The sequence below is a fragment of the Telopea speciosissima genome, chromosome 7 (assembly GCF_018873765.1).
Source record: "Telopea speciosissima isolate NSW1024214 ecotype Mountain lineage chromosome 7, Tspe_v1, whole genome shotgun sequence".
Classification (NCBI taxonomy): domain Eukaryota; kingdom Viridiplantae; phylum Streptophyta; class Magnoliopsida; order Proteales; family Proteaceae; genus Telopea; species Telopea speciosissima.
The window spans coordinates 5614701-5637028 of record NC_057922.1 but is presented as its reverse complement, the minus strand read 5'-3'; the positions used below and the strand labels follow the sequence as shown (position 1 = coordinate 5637028).

The window sequence follows — 22328 nt, the reverse complement described above, 5'->3', positions numbered from 1 at the left end:
CTCCATAGCTTCTCAATCGGTTGGAATCAATTGGGAAGAGACTAGAGAGTGAACTTGCTCGTCTGTGATAGCAAAATTTTCTTTTTTAGGGTTGAAAATTTCACTTTTCGTTCCTTTTAAATTTCCTTGCAATCAAACAAAGTATTAGGAAACTGGCTACATTTGATTGTAAGAGAAATAATTTGGCTTTGAGGGAAATAAAAGGGAAGGAAAGTAACCTAAAAAAGGAAATTTTGTGTTTATTATTCAACCTGATTGTGACTTTTGAGCAACGGAAAGGTTGCTCCATTGGATTTGAGTTTGAAAACAGTCACTCGATAAAAGTAGGGTTAAGGCTGTGGGAGCCTCGTGCACTGGATACACTATTTTTTATGTATAAACTATTTAAATTTCTTATCATTTTGTAATGATTAAGTAAATTGAAATTTAATAGCCAAATATAGAGTGATTTCGAATTAATGACAACCATATAAGATAATGATTACAAAAATTATTTTTTAAGATTTGATAATTTCATTTCGCTTCCATTTTATTTCACTTGCAACCAGAAGGTGCCATGGAAATGAAATAGCCATTCATGGTGATCTACTGAAAAGGAGCGCCAGGAGGCCACTATAATAAGTGGGCCTTAGAATAATTTTTGTTGGGTCAATAAATGGGCCTTGTAATTTGCCCATCAGAACCCAAGTCCACGTATCATAACCCAAGTCCAAGAGGAACTGGGCTCCTGTGCAGCACCTGCCTGAGTATGGGTAAGTCGGTCGGGTAGAGGTAAGGCGATGTCTTCACGCCTCGCTGTGTCTGGCTGCACAGGATCCTTTTGGGTCTAAGAGATGTCTATTACTTCATAAGAGCAGTAGAAAACCCCAGGGGCGAAGTGGGATTCTAACTCCTAAGAATCCATACTTACCAGACCAGAGGCAGAGCTCATGAGATGCGCCAGATAAGATGCGGAGCCTCCACCACCCCTGTAGCTGTAACTCCCTCAGCTTCTTGAACTTGTCCAGCCCACCTAATTTCAGTAAGAGCACAATTCCAAATGTCCATAGATGCCTCGTTTCAGTTAACACAAACTACTTTCCTGTTTCCATTACCGGGACTCCTGAGAGTTCAGTTTTCTCCTCGAATTCTTTGATTTCGAAAAGAACCCAGGTCCCCTTTTGCTCGTCCACTGATGAGTTCATGCAATTTGGAGGTACCCATGTTTCGAATAAGCCCGAAAATGAGAGATTTCAGGAAATGGAAGAGCTTGAATTGCTGGGTAAGCCTGCGCCATTACCTGTAAATGGTGGTTCTTTAACAGATGTGGATTCGGGGTCTCAGAAACCTGATAAAGATGATGCCTTGGCTCCTTTCCTGAAATTCTTCAAGGATAGAGATTCTGATGAAGACAGTGACTTAAAAGTGACTAAAGGGGAGGAGTCGCAGATGGTCATTGTAGAGTATTACGAGCCAAAACCTGGTGACTTGGTAGTGGGAGTTGTTGTGTCTGGTAATGAGAATAAGCTCGATGTGAACGTCGGTGCTGATCTTCTGGGGGCAATGCTGACCAAGGAAGTGCTCCCTCTCTATGATCAAGAGTTTCCCTATCTGTTATGTGACATGGAAAAGGATGCTGAGGAGTTTATGGTTCCTGGGAAGATGGGAATTATCAGGGATGAGGATGCAGTGAGTGGGGAACCCGTACCAGGGAGGCCCGTCGTTGAAGTAGGTACAGTTCTTTTCGCTGAGGTCCTCGGCCGAACACTTAGTGGACGGCCTTTGCTTTCCACGAGGCGGCTCTTTCGGCGGATTGCGTGGCATCGACTGAGGCAGGTTCTCTTCTCGCTTTTGTAAAACTCAGAGACATCTAGAGAGAAGTCTTTCTAGGAAAAGGAGTTTAATGAATAGAGATTTGCATAAGATTATGATTCATTAGTATACAATTCAATTCTATGCAGATTTTTAGAAGCCACAGCATTAGCTGAGTGAACATATCTGGTAACAATGAGATTTTCATTTCCAACTGAAATCTTACTATATTTTCCTTCAGATAAAACAGCTCAATGAACCTATTGAGGTTAGAATTACAGAGTGGAATACGGGTGGCCTTCTTACAAGAATTGAGGTGTGCTTTTATATGATGCTCTCAGCTAGCTATCCGTTATGTTGTATTTCCTTATAACTATTTATACTGTTGGAAATTTGGTTTTCCAGGGTCTGCGAGCATTCCTTCCTAAAGGTGAGTTGATGGGTAGACTTAACACCTTCACAGATTTGAAAGAAAATGTAAGTTAATCATATCCCTTGGTTAATTACCCACTCCAGAGCTTTCTGAGTTAAATTACTCATTTATCACGAGCTCTATTATTATTTGCTTTTAAACCATGTGCCCAATGTTGCTTGACCATTTATGTGGAAAATGTAGTCGTGCTGCACCTTATTGCCAAATCTGTATTGATGGGTGATTGTAGTCATTCAGTCTAGGGTTGATCATACTTGAAAAAGAGTCCACATATTGGAACAGTTTGCCAATTCAAAAAGTCTAAGTCCACATGGCTAACTGATGCTTTTTTAGCCTGAAGGCATAACTCACTTCTGGTGTTTAGCACTACTGTGTTTCTTGCTTCAATCTCTTGCTTACAGTGACCTCCTCTGATGCTATAGGCAACTGCATCATAAAATTAAGTTCTATGCTTGGTTCTCCAACTGTATCTAAATCATTATGCCTTTTATAGATATATTTTGTTAATGTTATAGCTTTGTTTTACCAAAGAATAAACATAAGAAAGCATAGCTTTGTGGCATGTCAGATATGCTCATTGAACATTGTTTTTTGTTGGTCTGTAGGTGGGACGACGGATGTATGTGCTGATTTGTAGAATAGATGAAGCTACTAATGATATAATAATCAGTGAGAGAGAAGCTTGGGTTAGTTCATTTTTTTTAGCCTTTTTCTTCTATCTCTGTCTTCTTTTTTTTGGTGGTTGTTTTGACGTTTAAGATTTCAGGAAATGTTGCACCTTCAAGATGGAACACTTCTACATGGCACTGTTAATAAAATTTTTCCGTATGGGGCGCAAATAAGGATAGGTGAGACCAATAGAAGGTGAGAGTTCTGCTCTATCTAGCATGCAATTTTATGGGGTGTTCCTAATTGCTTTGATGAAATTTGTATTTAGTTGTCTCCTGCAATATTTAATGTGGAGATAGGTAGCCTAAATTTGACTTAATAAAGAACAGATTAATTTTGCAGATGAAAAGATAAGTTGAGGAGTTTCTAAAGAAATCGTATTACATCATTTTGCTGTTAGTAATGAAGAATACCAGACCTCAATGCAACGGTAAGGTTGCTCCATTGCGACCTAGTGGTCACGAGTTTGAGTTGGAAAACAGCCTCTCCGCGAAGCGGGGGTAAGGCTGCTTACATTATGACCCTCCGTGCACTGGGTACACCCTTTTTAATGAAGAATACTGGCATGAAGGCTTACTTAAACTAGAATTCATTAAGGCTGGTTATGACTTTGTAGATCCTCTAGTTCAGAGTATGTTTATGATATATACATGTGAAATGCAAACTAACACTTTTCTTTTCGCCCATAAGTAAAGGAAAATGGGGAGATTTTCTCCAAATATGGATAAATGAACATCATTTTATACTCTTTGTTTTTTGTGCGATATACCTTATCCACTATTTGATGAACTTTCTAGGAAAATTTTAGAAGTACAGTATGAGATGCTCAAATACATTCAAAACTGAAATATATCTTATTTCGCTATTTGAGCATATACTGTTACACCTACTCCTTCATTGGCATTGGACTGATTTTACCACATGATTCTACCTGTGGGATAGAAGGCTAATGACAATTCTTGTTGTTTGAAATCGAAGTGAATGGCCTTTTGTTCTTCTCTCTATTTTCCTCTAGTGAGGATACCTTCATTAACTTTTTCCTTTTTCCTTTTTATTTTTAATGAAAATTTTGAAAGGGACGTAAAATTGATTGTTAAGTACCATCCATTTTCCAGTTCATTGTATCAATTGGAAGAATTCCATCTGGAGTTCATGGTGAGATATAAGGATTGTTGATAGAGGTTACAAGGAATAACTTATTCCCTTCAACAATGGTGTTATGAGATTTGAGTATCTGATTAGACAAAAACTTCAAATACAAATATGTTAAGATGACTTACTGCTGGTGTTTATCTGGGAAATGCCCTCCTGTCTCATCCACCCATATGTGCAAGATGATTAACCACTTATTCTCATGATTATTCAAATTTTTGAAGGACCTGATTGTTTGTTGTAGACAAGGTCAACAACATATTCTTATTATATCCTTTCTTCTAAATTTCTATCTCATATATTTTTCTTGAAGAGAATATTTTACAGTAAGATTGATTGTTAAGACCTGTGCATGTATTTACTAACCATGATCTAACCTTCCATCAATGGGAACAGGATTTTTTTTTGGGTTTTTGACAAATGCCTCCCTGAAAATGCCCATTAGTCCAAATGCCCGCCTACAACTTTTCTAATTGCACATGCCCCCCTAATTTCAAAACATTGTAGCATTTTGGTCCAGTCCGTTAATTTGGGATGTTAAACGTTAGTTTCAGGGAATCTAATGACCAAAATGCCCCTCTGATTAAAACCCATCAAAATTAAAGAATAAAATGACCAAATTGCCCTCATCTTCCCCAAATGGTTTAGGGTTTGAAACTGAAAATTTTTTCCCCAAATCGTTTAGGGTTTGAACCCATCTGGAAAGCAAGATCACAAGCTGTCCGAAATTGAGCGCCTTGAGGACTATGAAAAGTTGTAGGGGGGCATTTGTCAAAACCCCCTTTTTTTTTTTTTAATTTGGTTGTTGAATTCATCCATGATTCATATGTTATTATGTTACTTAGGTTGGATCTCCAGAAGACCTTCAACGAGAGGCAATGGATGTCTCCCATTGAAAAGAATGTGGCTCAGTTGAAGTGTTGTATATCACTCTCATTAGCTCAGCCTATCTCACCTTTTCAGTTTTAGCTATTCAATATTCTAGCAAATATAAAGTCCACATTGGTCATTGCATCATTCTTGAACTCTCTTGTAATCGGAGACATGTGCTGTTAAAAGAAAAGGAAAAAAACTTACGGTGAAAGTTGCATTCACAGAAATAGTAATGTAGGGATGACCAACTTATGGGAGCTAACTTCATTGTGAATTTGCTAAGATTTCTAATACAGCTATAGACTTTCGATAGTGCTTACTATAAATGAAAAAGTGAATTGATTCAGATATTTTTGTTTAAGGAATAAGATATAGCAGTTGATAAAGCCAGCATCTTTAGGGAGGATGCGTTAAATAAGACAATGTCCTCAAATGTGTTCATTATGGTGAAATTTTCATATGCTTGTCTTTTTGTGTACTTCTGAAATGGCTGTGGGAACGACCAGAGCCAAGTCCATCTGATTAAACTTTAAATATTTGCTTTCTCACATGATTGCTGGTGTCCTCCCTTAGCTCTCTTCAGTTGTAACAAATAGCTTTGTTTGGCGTCCGCCTTTAAAAAGAATGATTAAAGTTAGCTTAAATAGTGCTTTCTTTTATTTAAGATTGCCATTTAATGAACATAGTTTGTATTTGTCTTCTCTTCATCCACAACACTTCCCAACAAATTTTAATTCATGTTCAAAATCCTCTCTATTCCTTGCAGTGGGTTGCTGCATATCTCAAGAATAACGCGTGTCCGAGTTGGTTCTGTCAGCGATTTGCTAACAGTGGATGAGAAGGTGAAAGTTCTGGTGGTGAAGTCAACGTTTCCTGATAAAATATCACTAAGGTGAGTAATGCATGGATTCATTGATTTTTACCCCCCTTTCAACCTCTGCATTATTTAATCAGAAAAATCATTGAGCAACACATGGATGCGTGTATTTTCTTCTTTCAGCCTTTTACATTGTTCAATTAACATTGCAGAATAGATCACTTACATGTGGGTGTGGGTAGTTGTGTTTCATGAACTAGTGCCTGTCTTGAAAGAATTTTGTTATATGGACCGAACACCATTTCAGCACTCATGGAGATCCATCACTTTTCACCCTTTTGCCCTTCAAAAAAATTTCTTGAACTGTTTGGGGCTACTGCTTGAAACTAATGATTTTTTAAGAATAACTTGATTAGTTATAAAATATCAACCTTAAACCTACGGTGCAAGAAGCAGGAGAGTATAGGAACAGGAGTGAGGTTTCTAATAATTGAAAGGAGAGAAGAACCCATTAGCTTGGGGAGAGTACGTAAAGCACACTGAAGCATTAAAAATATTGTATATTTCTCGTAAACTAAATAGTATCAAGCCTTCAAAAACTGTCAGGATTGTGCTTCATTGGAACAGAACAAACCAGATTATCTTCAAACCCTGCAATTGTCTTTCTAGGATCTGGTTTTGCCTTGAATACCATCTCCAGCATTTTGAAGGCACCCTCAATCAGTTTTCTAGAGGGTGTGCCTTGATGCAACAGTAAGGTTGCTTCATTGTGACCAAGTGGTCACGGGTTCGAGTCTGGAAACAGCCTCTCTGCAAAAGCAGGGGTAAGGCTGTGTACATTATGACCCTCCCCAGACCCTGCAGTGGCAGGAGCCTCGTGTACTAGGTATGCCCTTAGGCCCCTTACCCTCAATCAGTTTTTTATTTTTTAATATTTTTTCGGCTTGGGTGAAGGGATGTGGGAAGACACCACCCATCTCACCGGAAGAATACAATTAGAGCTTCAATTAAGATCTATTAACCTCACCCTAATTTGCACAAAGATGATTGGCCAGGTAATCAAATGATACTTTGTTCTATTTTTCCATACTCAGCAACAATGAATAAAGCAGAAGTCTCCTTGAATATTTTATATCTAATACATAGAGATTCAAAGATAAGATGCACCTTATGGGGGAAGTCAGAAACTGTTCATAAGGTGAGAGCTATGAATGTATCTTCTCTTGGAGTCTTAGAATCCATTAAGGGAATAGCAATGGCTAACCTTTCTGTGGATTACTCAATTATGTCAAAGTCAAACAAAGATGCTCCTATGGCTAATGTGGCAATTCCACTTCATCTTCCTTGTGTATTACTGAGCTTTGCAAAATGATCCCTATGGATCCGATGGTTAGGAGCAGTTTCATGTTCAGACTCCTAGTACTGATGTTTCTCCCCTAAAAGAATAGAAATTAAATAATGTATAGGAACACATCATTATGCCCTACTGTTGCTCGTGATGAGGCTTGATATATGAATTCCTAGGAATGCATCATGAAAAAATTGTTTTTATCCTTCTGAAAAGTTAAATCGTCCCTCGCATGACTGTATGATAATGATATAAGTGGATCTGCTATTAATTTGGATTTAAGTGTATGTAAGACCTTGTCTCTTCTTTTCTTTCTTTGGTGCCACATTGGGGTTGGGGTGATGAGAATATTTGGGGAAGATCAATCATGTACCCACTACCCAACAGAGAGTGCATGTTTGAGTACGCTGGTTCTTCACTTATACCTTGGCATGTAATGCACAGGCCTCCTGTGGACCATGTGCAATTTCATGAAAAGTGGCACACTCCCATTTTCTGCATACCTTGGTGAAAGATGAATGTGATTCCCATTTCCTTAACTGGAATTTGCTTAGGGTTCTGTTCTCTTTCTATAAGGATCAGTGTCCAAACACATGATGTAATGCTTTCAGACTTTTTGTTTTTTAAATTCCTTGTAATGCATAAATGTTCTTGAACAGACTTACCTGCTAAGTTCCTATTGCTAGCCACATTTTTCCCTAACATTCTGTGTCCAAAGATTAGTGGGTGAGCCTTGGCGCAACAGTTAAGTTGCGTTATTGGTTGCGGGTTCGAATCATGGAAACAGCTTCTCAATGAAGCAGGGGTAAGGCTGCATACATTTGGCCCTCCCAGACCCTGCAGTTGTGGGAGCCTCGTACACTGGGATGTTCTTTTTATTCTGTGTCCAAAGATTGTCCTCCCTAAGATTTTACAACTAAATGTGATTGTAGTTTTAAAAGTTATTTTGTTGGGAGATTTTTATTAAGCCAATTACAGTAGTCAGCCTCTGAATATAAGCTTCTCTTGTGACCTGCAGTATAGCAGATCTCGAAAGTGAGCCTGGCCTATTTCTTTCAAACAAAGAGGTGATTTATTACAGCTCTTATATGTCTTTGTTTGGCTCATGGAACCTCTTTAAGTGACTATTGCCAGAATCTTTCATTTCAATTTTGATTACAAGATCTATACACTAAGCTACTTCTCATTTTCCTATAATGGGCAGAGAGTATTTTCTGAGGCTGAAGTGATGGCTAAAAAGTACAGGCAAAAGTTACCAGTTGTTTCTGCAACTCGTAAGCTAGATGACCTTCAAACCGATCTTCTATTTGATGACGAAGCAAAATTATATTCAAACTGGAAGTGGTTTAAATTTGAAGAAGACAACAGTGACTGACCAATGAGATAGCTTGTTCTTGAGATAGTGAGCTGGAAGTGGGAGGTGCTCAGAACTGATGCCTAAAGATCGACTAAAATATCCTTAAACTGGTGCAAACATAAGGGTGTTGAAGTGTTTTTTTTTTTTTTTGTAAATTAAATGCCATCTGAAAATCAACGGAAGCAAGGGATTTGCTCTTGTCTTCACATCCAATTCCATTTATTGAGAGTTATAAGGTGTGCAATGTCAAAATTTTGTATATGTTATATATGTAATTGCTATATCAAGAATTTTCATAGCTTATCCCTCGCTCTTCACCTCCATTGTTTGAGCAAGTTTCCTTCACCGACTGCAGGGAAAAAAAATATATATATAGTAGTTTTGATTCAAATTGAAGAAACTGAAAGAGCCACAGGCAAACCTAAAATGACCTTAGGAGAAGTGAGTATAGACATGCATAACTTAGGCCTTGTATCACGCATTACCTTGAATAGAGCTGATTGGAGGGGAAGCATCTATGTAGCCAATCCTATTTAGTTGGAATAAAGTTGAGTTGTTGTTGGCGCTCAAAAATCTTTTACACGTAATCTTCTATTTATATGCCAAGTTTCAGCTTAATTGGACTTCACCTTTTTTTCAGAGTACAGGTATGAAAAATAATTGAAATGGTTTTGTTATGGGAAGGTTACCTTTTAAAATCACACTTGACATCAAATATCTGTTCGTTCATAAGGGGCCCAAATTTTGTGGACAGGTTGCCTTTGAGTCCTCTACCCACAAGTCAAGTGTCAGACAAATCTAAGTTGGCCAGATGGTAAATCGAACCATTGAAAAATCTAGAACTAGAAGAGTCAAGGGAGCATGGTTCATCAAGTTTATAATAAATCTCTGATTCTCAATAAGCTAGCAATGACGTGATGCCAAATTGCCAAGACTGTTGTGAAGGAGGAAATTGGGATTTTTGAAGTAGAAGATTTTTATGCTAGATTAAAGAGATCATGGATGACCCTTCTAAAAGAAGAATCTTATTAGCCCAGACTTAGAGTGTGAGAGATAAAAGCTAGAGATTATGTATGACCCTTCTAAGAGAAGAAAATTATTAGCCAAGATTAGGGTGTGAGAAGTTTTAAGAGAGAATAAAGAGAGAGAGATTATGGATGACCCTTCTAAGAAAAGAAAATTATATTAACCAGGATTTAGGGGGTGAGAAGTTTTAATAGAGATTAAAGAGACTATGATGACCCTTTTAAAAGAAGAAAATTATTAGCCAAGACAAATATTAAGTGATATAATTTAATGGAAGAGGGTCCTTTGAGCAAATGGGAAAGAAGAGTGCACCAATAAGATACGGTAAAATGGTATCCTATATTGGAAGGCAACAAGGTCAATTTCATATGGGGAGAAGAGAGATGAACACAAAGGTGTGCTACCGTACCCTACCCTAGTGACTCAAAGAATATTTTTCCTAATTTTATATAGGGATAATATTCTCTGTCTAGTGGAAGAATACCCTACGTCCCCAACCTTTGTGTCGGTCATATAAGTATTTTTTAGGGTAAAATAGTCTGATTGAACTTGATATGGTCGATTTGTATCAGTATCGGTCAAGACTGATTCTGCTACCAATACCCTATACTAAAACCTTGTTCCAAACTATTAATCTCCCCTTCATAGAGAGCCTTTTGGCGCCACTCTATATCCAGTTTGCATTTCCTTAACGAGTAGCTTAAAGCTTGGCACAGCAGAGCAATGCAGACGGCCATGGAAACGCTCTGATCTCACTCCTAATAAAAGGTCAGAAACTTACAATACTGATTAAAGTTAAACTAGGTTAAGGTAGGGTTGCGCTTGCGGCTAATCCTCACAGCTGATCTCATTTTCTTGTCTTAAATGTGTTCTCTTTCAATACATTAGAAATAATCCACCAGAGACAAGGTAGAAAACTATACTAAATTAGGGTTATGGGCTCCATGAAATTAACAACAGAAAGGGATAAACCAATCATAAGAAGATGTGCACTTGAAGATATGATGATAGAATAGAAATGCAGGCTCCCTATTTGCTAGACCTACTACCACATTAGTGGAGATTAGGTTAATTTCCCTCCTTGATTGCTTCCTACTTCCTAGTTTTACTTGAAATTTAGTAATGCATGAGGACATAATTGGACAATTTTTTATAGGTGGACTTGGGAAATGTTTATATCTCTATGGTTCTTAAGCCTCTATTACGTCGAAACAACTCAACTCAACCTTATCCCAATTAAATATAGTTGTCTAGCAATAACGTGGAAACTTTTCTTTAATTTTTTTTTTCTTCCTTTATAGCCTATGAAGAATAAGTTTGTTTTGGTAACTTTATGAAGAGTAAGTTTTTTTGGGTAAAAAACTTAAGCCTAAGAAGTTAGTGTTCTACTCTCTTCCTACGGTCGAACTATTCTTAGACCACTTTCTCTTGTTTGTTGTGCTAATCATAGAGCACCGTTGTGTGTTAGCATGCTTTGATATGGGAGCATGTTTATAAGTTGCACGTGCCTTACTCAAATAGGGCTTTAGCTATATATAGTGGGGCCTTAATTCTTGGTTTAGAATTGGGGCTTTTTTCACATGCTAGAGCAAAGCAAAGGGCAGAGTTTCAAATGACTTGTTAGGGTGCCCTCCTACCTCTTATCTCAATGGATCCGAATGGGTTTTTAATCCTAGATTCGATTCTTGAGGGAGTTTGGATCTGCTACCCACATGGGGACGAGTGGGGACAGATCTGAACCCTCCATGAGGAGGGGGGCACTTTCACAAAAACGCTAAAGATTAGGACCTACTCCAAACTCAGATCTCCCAAGACCCCGCATAGGTGGTACCAACACTGAGCAATGGTCCTTATATCATCTGATTTGAAGTATGATCTCGGACTTTGACATTTACATATGCTATATATTTTATGGGGAGCACGGCCCCTGCGTGTGTGAGGACCAATGAGAGCGCATGCAGAAGCATCATGTGGGTGGGATTCTACCTTTCTTAAGGGGCGGGCCAGTCATTTTGCCTCCCACTATCTGAGCGTAGATGGTACACTCCCCCAGAGATAACTTTTCTCCATATTTTATGGTTAAAAAGACTCAATTTGGATCAGATATCACTAACATGATAGAGACAGAGAAAGCCAAAACCCTCTATGACTCCGTGGTTAAAACCTTTAAAATTCATAGAAGAAAAGCCAAAACCATATAAAAGTTAGACAAACACCTTATATATTTTATTAGCTTAATACCTTAGTAAATCATAGAACACTTTTTACGTTTCATTTGGATGTAATTACACCTCAATGATCAACTTAATACGCAAGGCCCATATCGTATCTTCATTCTTCACTTCACCACGTAAAGAAATTAATTATTTTTTAGAACATTAATGCATGATTTAATTAGACGTAAACCTTAAGAAATGTTAATTCTATTAGTGTCTTCTGCTTCAATATTATTAGACCATCTTGATCTCGTCACCTCTGGGTTATACCTTAATGTTACCCAATAATTGACCATTTAAGATCGCAAATCGGGGTCCTAAAGAAGGATCTGGTCCTGATTAATTAGGTTTATTAATCTGGGCCCAAACCTGACCTTATTTGCTAATTGCTAGTATTACCAAAAAGGGCTAAAAATGTATCCAGACCAGGCTAGTTATTGGGTACCCATTAACAGGACTAGCAATAAGAAAATATTGCAAGCTAAATCCCAGTAATCCAGTTGCTATTAGATTGATCGGAAATGACTCAATATTGACTCAGCAACTCGGTATGCAACTCGAATGAGTTAACACAATTTTGGGCTTTATTAACCTCAAAATGGGCTTTTCAAGTGGCCCATTTCTAAGTTGTGGGATTTGAAGCCAATTAAGGATGCAGTTCTTCATTTTAAGTGAGTTGCCTGAAGCTCTAGGCAACCTGAAACATGTGGGCCAGTTTTGGGCCTTTTCTATTTATGGAAGCTCAATGGTACAAGGTGTAGGATGTCTTCACAGAAATGCACTATGGCAGTGCAACTCAGTTCCAATTTGCCTGCAGTGAGCCAATGACTCATTGAGGTCGATGTGGGCCTTTTGACTTATTAATCAAGCCCATAACTGGGCTTTGTTCCCCTATTTGCAAACTTCATAAAATGTGTCATGGTTATAGAATCGGAATCGGATCAAAATCGGCTGGATCCGACAACTGATTCCCTCTTATTTCCAATTCCAAAAATCGGCTCTTTTTAGGGTTCATATTGATTCTGACCCATTTTGGTCGAGTTTGCTTATTTGAACCTTGGTTGGGCCTAAACCCAATCCCAGAACAAGTGTCGCATTGTTCATAGGAAAAACCCTAGGAGTCTAGGACAAACCTTGATTAATTAAGGGTTTGGTTTGATACTTTCATCTAATCTATCCAATTTCTCAAACTCCAAGATATTAGATGAGCAGAGTTGTGGTTTATAATCGTAAAATGTGCCCTTTATATATTTCAACCACTTTCTCTCTCTCTCTCTCTCTCTCTCATGTGTGTGTTTTTGCCTTCACTTACCCCAAAACACATCCACCATTTCTTCCTCGGTAACACAGTTAAAAAAATTGAATTTTTACCCACTTTAACCCCTGAATGTCCTCTAAGTTCACGCCCCCCCTAAACCCTAATCCATTCTTAATTCACAAACCATGTTACCATGTATATAGTTTATGTGCTATGCGTATTATACAAAAAAAGACATTGAAGTAGTTGCTTACTCCAACCCTTTTAACTTTCACAATCCCCTAAGTTGCCTCACTCCTATTATCATCAAATCTCATGTTCCCAAGGCACAGTGCCAGCTCTCCCCAGAATCTTATAACTTGGATATTACCTGACCCATTTCCCAGAAAAATTTGACCCACATGATATGGGTTTTGGGTTAGATCTGAACCAAAGGTTTGACCCACATCATTCAATTACCATATTACCCTTCCTCTGGTCCAATAATTGTGGAATACTAAATCTGCATCTGCATTTGTATAAGGGTATTCTGGTGAGTTTATGGGATTACTGATGTTTCTGATTTTCAAAGTTCAAACAGCCATCATTTTAATGCCAAAAAAGGAAAAAAAAAGGCACCATTTTAACAGAGAATGAAGATGGCAAGAAGGGTTATTGGCTTGCAAGTTAGGCCAAACGCTTGGCATCTGGTTCATACACGTGTCCAACAAGTATGATTGATTTGTTGGGTTCTGCTAATTGAGATAAGAGTAAGAGCACCAGTAACAAGGGTCATTACAGTATCTTCCTTTCTTGCTAATCTGCCATCTCTGATGGCCTGACCCACACAAAGAAGTAATAAACCTCTGTAATTGTTAAAAGAGTGAGAATAGTAGAATACCATGGGTATATAAAGAGGTAAGAGCTTCAAACTGGTAGCAGCTGCACCATCTCCAACAACCCACCTCGACCCTACCATGGAAACCTCAAGAAAGCTCCAACTTAGATGGTGAAAAAGACCATTTGCAGCACAAGCTGAGTAAAGAACTAAAGACTAGTTTGTAGTTGGGACTACTAAGTGCAGCACCAGCAGCAGCAGCAGCGCCACCACCAGCCACCAGAAACGCCACCTCTCTGACTAGGAAAGGTTGTCAAGGTTAGAAAAGTGAACCATCTCCTCACCATAACTTGCTTTCATTGCAATATCTTCACAGCTACACTTCCATCTTTTGTTTGTTTCTCTCACATGCATGTTTCATTGCGTGCTGTGAATTTTAAGCATCCTTAGTTCCCACCCTACATGCATGTTGTCCCTTAGAGTGGACTTTAACCTCAGCAGCAGCACCATCACTATCACTATCACCCCATCAACCCCATTTGTTAACCTTCACTTCTTTACCTTTTCAAATCACTAATGGAGAAAACAACCCATATCATTAGCTGCTGTTGCTGCTTGCTCTGTTTCTTCTTAACCATAACACCTACTCTAGTCACTTCTCTGTCTCCTGATGGAAAAGCCCTTCTCTCCCTCCTTACATCTGCAGATGCTTCTTCGACATCATCTTCATCCATTCTTTCTTCTTGGAACCCATCACACTCCACACCCTGTTCATGGCAGGGCGTGACATGCTCTCCACAAGACAGAGTCATCTCTCTTTCTCTCCCAAACACATTCCTCAACCTTTCTTCACTTCCTCCACAACTCTCTACGCTCTCATCTCTGCAATTCCTCAATCTTTCCACCACCAATATATCTGGTCCCATCCCTCCCTCGTTCGGTTTGCTTACCCACCTACGCCTTCTTGACCTCTCTTCCAATTCTCTTACGGGATCAATCCCACCGGAGCTTGGCACGCTCACGTCGCTTCAGTTTATTTTTTTGAATTCAAATCATCTGTCGGGTTCCATTTCTCGGCAGCTTGCGAACCTCTCGTCCCTGCAAGTCCTCTGTCTCCAAGACAATATCTTGAATGGTTCCATACCTTCGCAACTGGGCTCATTGGTCTCTCTCCAAGAGTTTCGTATCGGAGGGAACCCATACCTCACCGGTGAAATACCTCCCCAGTTAGGATTATTGACTAATCTCACCACATTCGGCGCTGCGGCGACTGGGCTCTCTGGTGTGATACCCCCAACGTTCGGGAACTTGATCAATCTTCAGACATTGGCGCTTTATGATACCGAGGTATTTGGTCCGATTCCTCCTGAACTGGGTTTGTGTTCGGAGCTCCGGAATTTGTATCTGCACATGAACAAGCTCACGGGTTCAATCCCACCTCAACTGGGCAAGTTGCAGAAGCTTACAAGCTTGCTTCTTTGGGGCAATTCTATAACAGGACCAATCCCATCTGAGCTCTCGAACTGTTCATCCCTTGTAGTACTTGACGCTTCTGCAAACGATATTTCTGGTGAGATCCCAACTGATTTTGGGAAGCTAGTGGTTCTTGAACAGCTTCATCTATCAGATAATTTACTCTCGGGTCCAATTCCATGGCAGTTGAGTAACTGTACAAGTCTAACTACTCTTCAGCTTGATAAGAACCAATTATCAGGGCCTATTCCGTGGCAGGTTGGTAATTTGAAATTTTTGCAGTGTTTATTTTTGTGGGGTAATTCAGTTTCTGGAACTATTCCTTCTTCTTTTGGAAACTGCACTGAGCTTTATGCTCTTGATCTTTCGGGGAACAAAATTACTGGGTCTATTCCAGAAGAAATTTTTGGTTTACAGAAGCTGAGCAAGCTTCTGCTTCTCGGGAATTCGTTGTCAGGTGGGTTGCCTCGAAGCATCTCAAAATGCCAGTCTCTTGTGAGGTTGAGGCTTGGAGAGAACCAGTTCTCAGGTCAGATTCCAAAGGAGATAGGTCAGTTGCAGAATCTCGTCTTCCTTGACTTGTACACCAATCACTTCTCTGGTGCCCTTCCTTCTGAAATTGCCAATATCACGGTTCTTGAGCTACTGGATGTGCACAACAACTACATAACTGGAGAAATCCCGTCTCAGTTGGGAGAGCTTGTAAATTTGGAGCAGCTTGATCTTAGCCGGAACAGTTTCACAGGTGAAATTCCTTGGAGCATTGGAAATTTCAGTTACTTGAACAAGCTAATTCTCAACAATAACTTATTCACTGGGTTGATCCCCAAGTCTATTCAGAACTTACAAAAATTAACTCTACTCGATCTGAGCTTCAACAGCCTCTCTGGTCCAATCCCCTCGGAAATAGGTTATGTGACAAGCTTGACAATTAGTTTGGACTTGAGCTCAAACAGGTTCACAGGAGAAATCCCTAAAGAGATGTCACTTTTAACTCAGTTGCAGTCACTTGATCTGTCCAATAACGTGCTCTATGGAGGAATTGAAGTTCTGGGTCATTTAACCAGTCTCACTTCTTTGAATATTTCCTTCAACAATTTCTCTGGTCCTATCCCTGTAACTCCATTCTTCAAGACTCTATCTTCAAACTCGTACCTCCAGAATCCAAAGCTCTGTGAATCCTTTGATGGCTCTACTTGTTCCTCAAGGATGCTTCAACGAATTGGCCTAAAGTCTGCCAAAACTATAGCTGTAATATCTGTGACTCTAGCATCGGTGACATTTGTTATTCTTGCATCTTGGCTTCTGGTAACCCGGAATCGGAAGTACATGGCTGAGAAGTCCTCAGGTTCATCAGCCTTTACATCAGGTGCTGAAGATTTCTCATATCCTTGGACTTTTATCCCATTTCAGAAGTTCAATTTCACTATTGAAAACATTCTTGAGTGCCTGAAAGATGAGAATGTGATTGGGAAAGGTTGTTCTGGGATTGTTTATAAAGCTGAGATGCCCAGTGGAGAATTGATAGCTGTGAAGAAGCTTTGGAAGACGAAGGAAGAAGATCCTGTGGATTCTTTTGCGGCAGAAATTCAAATTCTTGGACACATCCGCCACCGAAACATCGTGAAGCTTCTTGGTTACTGCTCAAATAAATGCGTTAAGCTCCTGCTTTACAACTACATTCCGAATGGAAACCTTCAACAGCTTTTGCAGGAGAACAGGAACTTGGATTGGGAAACCAGGTATAAGATTGCTGTAGGTTCCGCCCAGGGTCTTTCCTATCTTCATCACGATTGTGTGCCGGCAATTCTTCACAGGGATGTCAAGTGCAATAATATACTTCTGGATTCCAAGTATGAAGCTTATCTGGCAGATTTTGGACTGGCCAAGCTGATGAGCTCTCCCAGTTATCACCATGCCATGTCAAGAGTTGCAGGTTCTTATGGGTATATTGCACCAGGCAAGTATTAATCTTTTTTAAGATTCTACCGTACTCTTTATTCCCACTTATATATTCAAAGAGTACAAGACTCTGTGATCCCTGATACAGTTATGTTTAATATTGTATAAAGAAGTTATGTTTCAGGGCTCGCTCAAGAGAGCTGGTATTTTGATCTTTTTGTGTTTTTTAAACCTTTTCATAGCTGTACGATGCATTAAGCTTGAGATGACTTTGTAATCTTTATTAAAATTTCTCTATGGTTCTGGCAGAGTATGGCTACACGATGAACATAACAGAGAAGAGTGATGTCTACAGCTATGGGGTTGTCTTGCTGGAGATCCTTAGTGGTCGTAGTGCAATAGAGTCCCACATTGGTGATGGGCTACATATAGTAGAGTGGGTGAAGAAGATGGGAAGCTTTGAGCCTGCTATAACCATTTTGGATTCAAAGCTTCAGGGATTAACTGATCAGATGGTGCAGGAAATGCTGCAAACACTAGGCATTGCAATGTTCTGTGTGAATTCATCACCATCAGAGCGGCCCACCATGAAGGAAGTGGTCGCGTTGTTAAAGGAGGTGAAGAGCCCACCTGAAGAATGGGGAAAGACTTCACAACCTCTCATAAAGCAGCCATCAAACCCAAGCTGAAAGTTACTCTCCTTGTCTTATTCTGAGAAATCTCTCAAATTATGATTTATTCTCCTTACCATGAGAAAGAAAGAGCTGGAATAAGTTCTGCGTTGAAGCAATTCATTTTCGGGTGTTGATGGTGGTCCTTGGTTCTCATTTGTATAGAAATGACACATTCAAACAACATAGTTACCTTGTTTTCTTCATGTCCTCATTCTTCTATTTCCTTTTCAATTTGTAGATCCTTAATAACTTTCTCCATGGCTGATCTGGTATTTTGTTCAAATGGGAAACAAAATACACTGAGCATTGATCGAATCATTTAATTTTGCAGAGATGGAAAGCCTGGAGGATTTTTTAATGGGTTAAGGAAGCATAAATGTTGTGGTTGAGTGTCCCAAATAAAGCTTATATATTTAATCATGAACAAAGCCCTAGTATGGGTTGCATGGACCACAGTTTTAATTTCATTTCCACCTGAAAAGATTGATGAAGACTAGAACCACATGGAGCATTGGAGCTTAAGGGAAGGAAAGAGCAAATCAAAGACACATATCCGGTTTGTAGGCCCAATGATGCAGGCTGTGGGGGAGACAAAGAAGTAAACATCAATCCCTTAGCTGCCATTTGCATGTGCATGGTCCACTAATCGCTTTTGGCCTCTCATTCTCAAAATTCTACCTTCCACCCTAGTAGATTTTCAGAAGTGGTCAATTAGAAAGAAGATTTGCAAAGATAAAGTTCAATATTTCTTTTGTTCTTTTCCATTGTGTATTCATTCATCTGCTGCTGAAAAGGTATAGACACCCATTAAGTATGAAGTTCAGGAGACATCCCCAGTGCTTCATCGTGCCTGCATCGTCCTCTTTCCATACATTGATCATTGATTGGTATGGGAAAATAGATGGCTCCGGTGAGGAGAGAGAGAGAGAGACAATTATGACTTTAGCAGTGAAAACAAAGCCCATGGTAACACAAGCTTATCAGAGTCCCCATGCCTTAAATGGTCCCAAGCTGAACAGGTGAAGGTGATCTCCAATGCCGAAATTGCTGCAACTAGGGATTAGCAAAAGAAGAGGGTCAAACCTGAGACCTGCCTCTCCCTGCCCTATTGGTTAAGAGGTTTAGAGGTTTATATAAAACTGAAAGGTGAGCTGCTGATCATAGCATTCAGGTGGTCAAAATCCTTGTTTTACTTGATTTATTAATATAGTATCTGATCGAGTAATTGAACTACAACATTAGCAAGAAACTTTCCTGGTCAATGTGGCATTGAACAATTCCTCCTGAAGGTCTTTGAACTGAGAGAGGCACACAGTTCCAGACTAAACTGATTACCCGACCCGACAATGCGAGTCACAATGTTCTTTTGGAGTACAAACAGCACATTACAGATAATTCAAGAGAAGGTTCATGAAGTCTCCAACAGCAAGGAATGATTAATTGATGGGGTTTGTTAACCTCAGAAATTAAATTTTCGTATATATCACAGAAAATATGAACTTTAGCATTTTCATCAATTGAAAAGTCAGGATCAAGCTCCTCACATGGACATGCATTACTATATTAGACAGTACACGAGATGAAGAATCATGGGTCAACCCCACATCAAGATACGTAACTATACACAATAATCACTGGACACAACCCTGTCATGGGGGCCAACAATTTGCATCTACAAGAATGTTTCCTTCACTCATCATCTTCTCAATCAACTGAGTATAATAAATCAATATCCTCCTTGTCTTTTTAAACAGCTAACAAAAACTTGAATCCAGACACAGGATCCAGTCTGAGGATACTACCAAAGGAGAGTGGTCAAGTGCAGAGTATCTGTCGACCCTTTATAAGCAGCAAAGACATGCAGGCTCCATAAAGATACAGAACTTCCAAAAGATCCAGTCTGAGGATACTACCAAAGGAGAGTGGTCAAGTGCAGAGTATCTGTCGACCCTTTATAAGCAGCAAAGACATGCAGGCTCCATAAAGATACAGAACTTCCAAAAGAACAGATAACCAGGCCATACCAACATCAGGAAACTTGTCATCTGCTTTCCAATCATTCACCATGGACTTCACACTATTTCCCGATTTGTCTTAGTGATTCCCTGCCCTAATAGTATGGAGATCCTAACATGCGGTGAGTGAGAACTGTCTCTTTTTCATTACTAGAATCATCTTGGCCAGTGATTAGTTAACAGGTGATTAATAAAATACAGGCTTTCAAAGATCAATATGATCTTCTCAAAAGAGTGGGAGAAAGTTTTGATGTTGCAAGTTTTTTTCCCCCAATATATTTCCTCTATGATGCATTATGGAGAAGCTTTCCTTCATTCATGCATGCAATCAGATATGAATGCAGTGCCAGGACCCTATATCAGTATGTGACAGTTTTTGACATTAAAAAACAAAAAAGGCAAAAGGGTGCTGAATTATGGAACACTTTTTGGAGGACAAGATTCTCCAGGTAAATGTTCCCCAACCTCCTCGCCCCCGCCCCTAAAAAAAATTATTTTAAAATTGTGGTACCGCTAATAAGGTTCCAAACTGCCATTTGATCGGCTATACAAGCTGTACCAACTACATACCAAACAATTCTAAGTTTCTGTAGACCCTATTCCATAAGATAACATTTAAGGAGGTCGAGTTGAAGCCAAGATACCTATTAAGCAAATAGAAGATACTTCAATTCATTTTCATCAAGAACTATGACAATCAAAATCTCACCAGGGCTATGAGTAACTTTTGGAGGCAGTAATGTAATAGAGAAATATATTTGTTCCAATTATCATTGATATTTAATAAAATAAGCTTCAGGATGTGAGGATGTTAGTGCTATAAAAGCTATTGCAATGGCTGGAATTTCATTGCTGGAACAATTTCCAGGCCAAAGGAAGATCGAATCAACAGGGTGATTGAGAAGTCCTCTCTGGTATGTCAGAAGCTGAGAATTGATTTCTCTGTTGTGAGGAAATTTTTCCGTCGGGCAGCACATCAGGGATAGATGTGGATCTTTGGGCAAGAATATCTGCCACAAGCTGTATGGCAAGAGAATAATATAAGTGAATAGCAAGCATTACTCTGGCCTATCCAGAGGATGTCAGTGCATCTTTTTACACTGAACTATAAGAACTAATAGTAGAATACAACCGCATGTTCAAAGAACACAGTACAATGGCATAAAGAAGAAATTAGCTGAGATTTATCCTGGCTCCCCAAGGACTAACTATTTTTTAATTGCCCAAAGTCAAAAAATTATATTGGAATTTGCCATCAGGGAGCTCTAAGTTCTCTTTAGTTTTGCTTGAATTCATTCCCCCCCCCCCCTCCCCAACAACTACCTGTTTAAGGAAAATAAAATTGTCATCATTATGGAACTCCAAAAGCAAGTAAAATCCAAGGGCAGATTTTTAGGTGGTTAAAGGCAACAATAACAACAACTCAGCCTCATCCCAAATAAATTGTGTCGGTTACATGGATCCTTTTTCTTCAATCAGCTCTATTCAGAGTTACACTTGTTACTAGCCCTATGCGATTCATGTTTTCACTTCTCCTAAAGTCATTTTAGGCCTACCCCAGACTCTTTTAGTCCCCCCCTTCATACTGGTGCACTCAAAGGCCTTCGTTGCACATGTCCATGCCACCTCAAACGACTTTCTTACGACTTATCATGTATTGGGGCTACTCCTAGATTTGCTCTGATTTGGTCATTCCTTATTTTCTTTATATGTTGTTTCTTCACTGCCAGCATTCAACTCCATACATCATTGCTGGCTCTATAACTGTCCTATAAAGTATTCCTTCTAAGTGTTAAAGGAACACGTCGATCACACAACACTCCGGATGCAGCCCTCCACTACATCCATCCTACTCTAATTCTTTGTGCAACATCATCCTGTATTTCTCCTTCCTTATTTATGATTTAACCGAAGTACCTAGAATTTTCACTATGTTATCTCTCTATCATCAATTTTTACCACCCCGCTTACGCCTGCTGTTTTTCCAGCAGAGGCTTTTTAATACTCAAGACCTACTTCACAAGAAATCATGTTTTTGGTGTATGGAGCAAAGCAGGGATCTGCTACCACATCTCCCCTGAAGAATCTTGGGACATTATTAAAGATATGATCAAGCAATTTTGGGGAAGATCAATGTCACTCAAAGTCTTCTCTCAGAACAGGGCATTCTTTTTCTCTGGACTGAAGAAAAAAAGAGGGCATACCCAGTGCACGAGGCTCTCGCCACTGTGGGGTCTGAGGAGGGTCATAAATATATGCAGCCTCACCCCTGATTCACGGAGAGGCTGTTTCCTGAACTGAACCCACGACCACTTGGTCACAATGGACTGAGGAAGAAGTGTGCAAATTTGGTGAACACACCTCACTCGACATCGATCTGCAAAGAATATTTCCATCACTGGCTATCTCTCATCAATACCCTAGCAATGATGCTCTTCAATAATGCTGATGGATTCTCTGAGGGACCTCCATCCACCTACGAACTGGTGGATCTTGATGCAAATTGG

The 22328-nt window shown here is 39.4% G+C and overlaps 2 protein-coding genes and 1 long non-coding RNA gene across 5 annotated transcripts; 2 read left to right on the top strand and 1 right to left on the bottom strand.

The window, feature by feature from the left end:
- Positions 1–911: 911 nt before the first annotated feature.
- Positions 912–8710, top strand: LOC122667059 (protein PIGMENT DEFECTIVE 338, chloroplastic-like). Of its 3 annotated transcripts, XM_043863237.1 has the most exons (8): positions 918–1815; positions 2033–2107; positions 2197–2268; positions 2830–2910; positions 2991–3088; positions 5685–5810; positions 8102–8150; positions 8288–8710. In XM_043863237.1, the coding sequence occupies exons 1-8, from the start codon at positions 949–951 to the stop codon at positions 8456–8458; spliced, it is 1539 nt and encodes a 512-aa protein (XP_043719172.1). In that variant the 5' UTR covers positions 918–948; the 3' UTR covers positions 8459–8710. The 3 variants fall into 3 exon arrangements, with proteins under 3 accessions (XP_043719173.1, XP_043719174.1, XP_043719172.1); XM_043863238.1 differs by lacking the exon at positions 8288–8710 and having other exon boundaries at positions 912–1815; positions 8016–8117; XM_043863239.1 differs by lacking the exon at positions 8288–8710 and having other exon boundaries at positions 913–1815; positions 8040–8150.
- LOC122667060 lies at positions 8247–22004 on the bottom strand. Its single transcript, XR_006333751.1, has 3 exons — positions 21834–22004; positions 14399–14403; positions 8247–8259 (listed from the first exon to the last, which is right to left on the bottom strand). It is a non-coding gene; the product is annotated as an uncharacterized LOC122667060 (long non-coding RNA).
- LOC122667057 (LRR receptor-like serine/threonine-protein kinase RGI5) lies at positions 13910–18008 on the top strand. The gene is made up of 2 exons (XM_043863235.1): positions 13910–17190; positions 17442–18008. The coding sequence occupies exons 1-2, from the start codon at positions 14334–14336 to the stop codon at positions 17819–17821; spliced, it is 3237 nt and encodes a 1078-aa protein (XP_043719170.1). The 5' UTR covers positions 13910–14333; the 3' UTR covers positions 17822–18008.
- Positions 22005–22328: the final 324 nt, after the last annotated feature.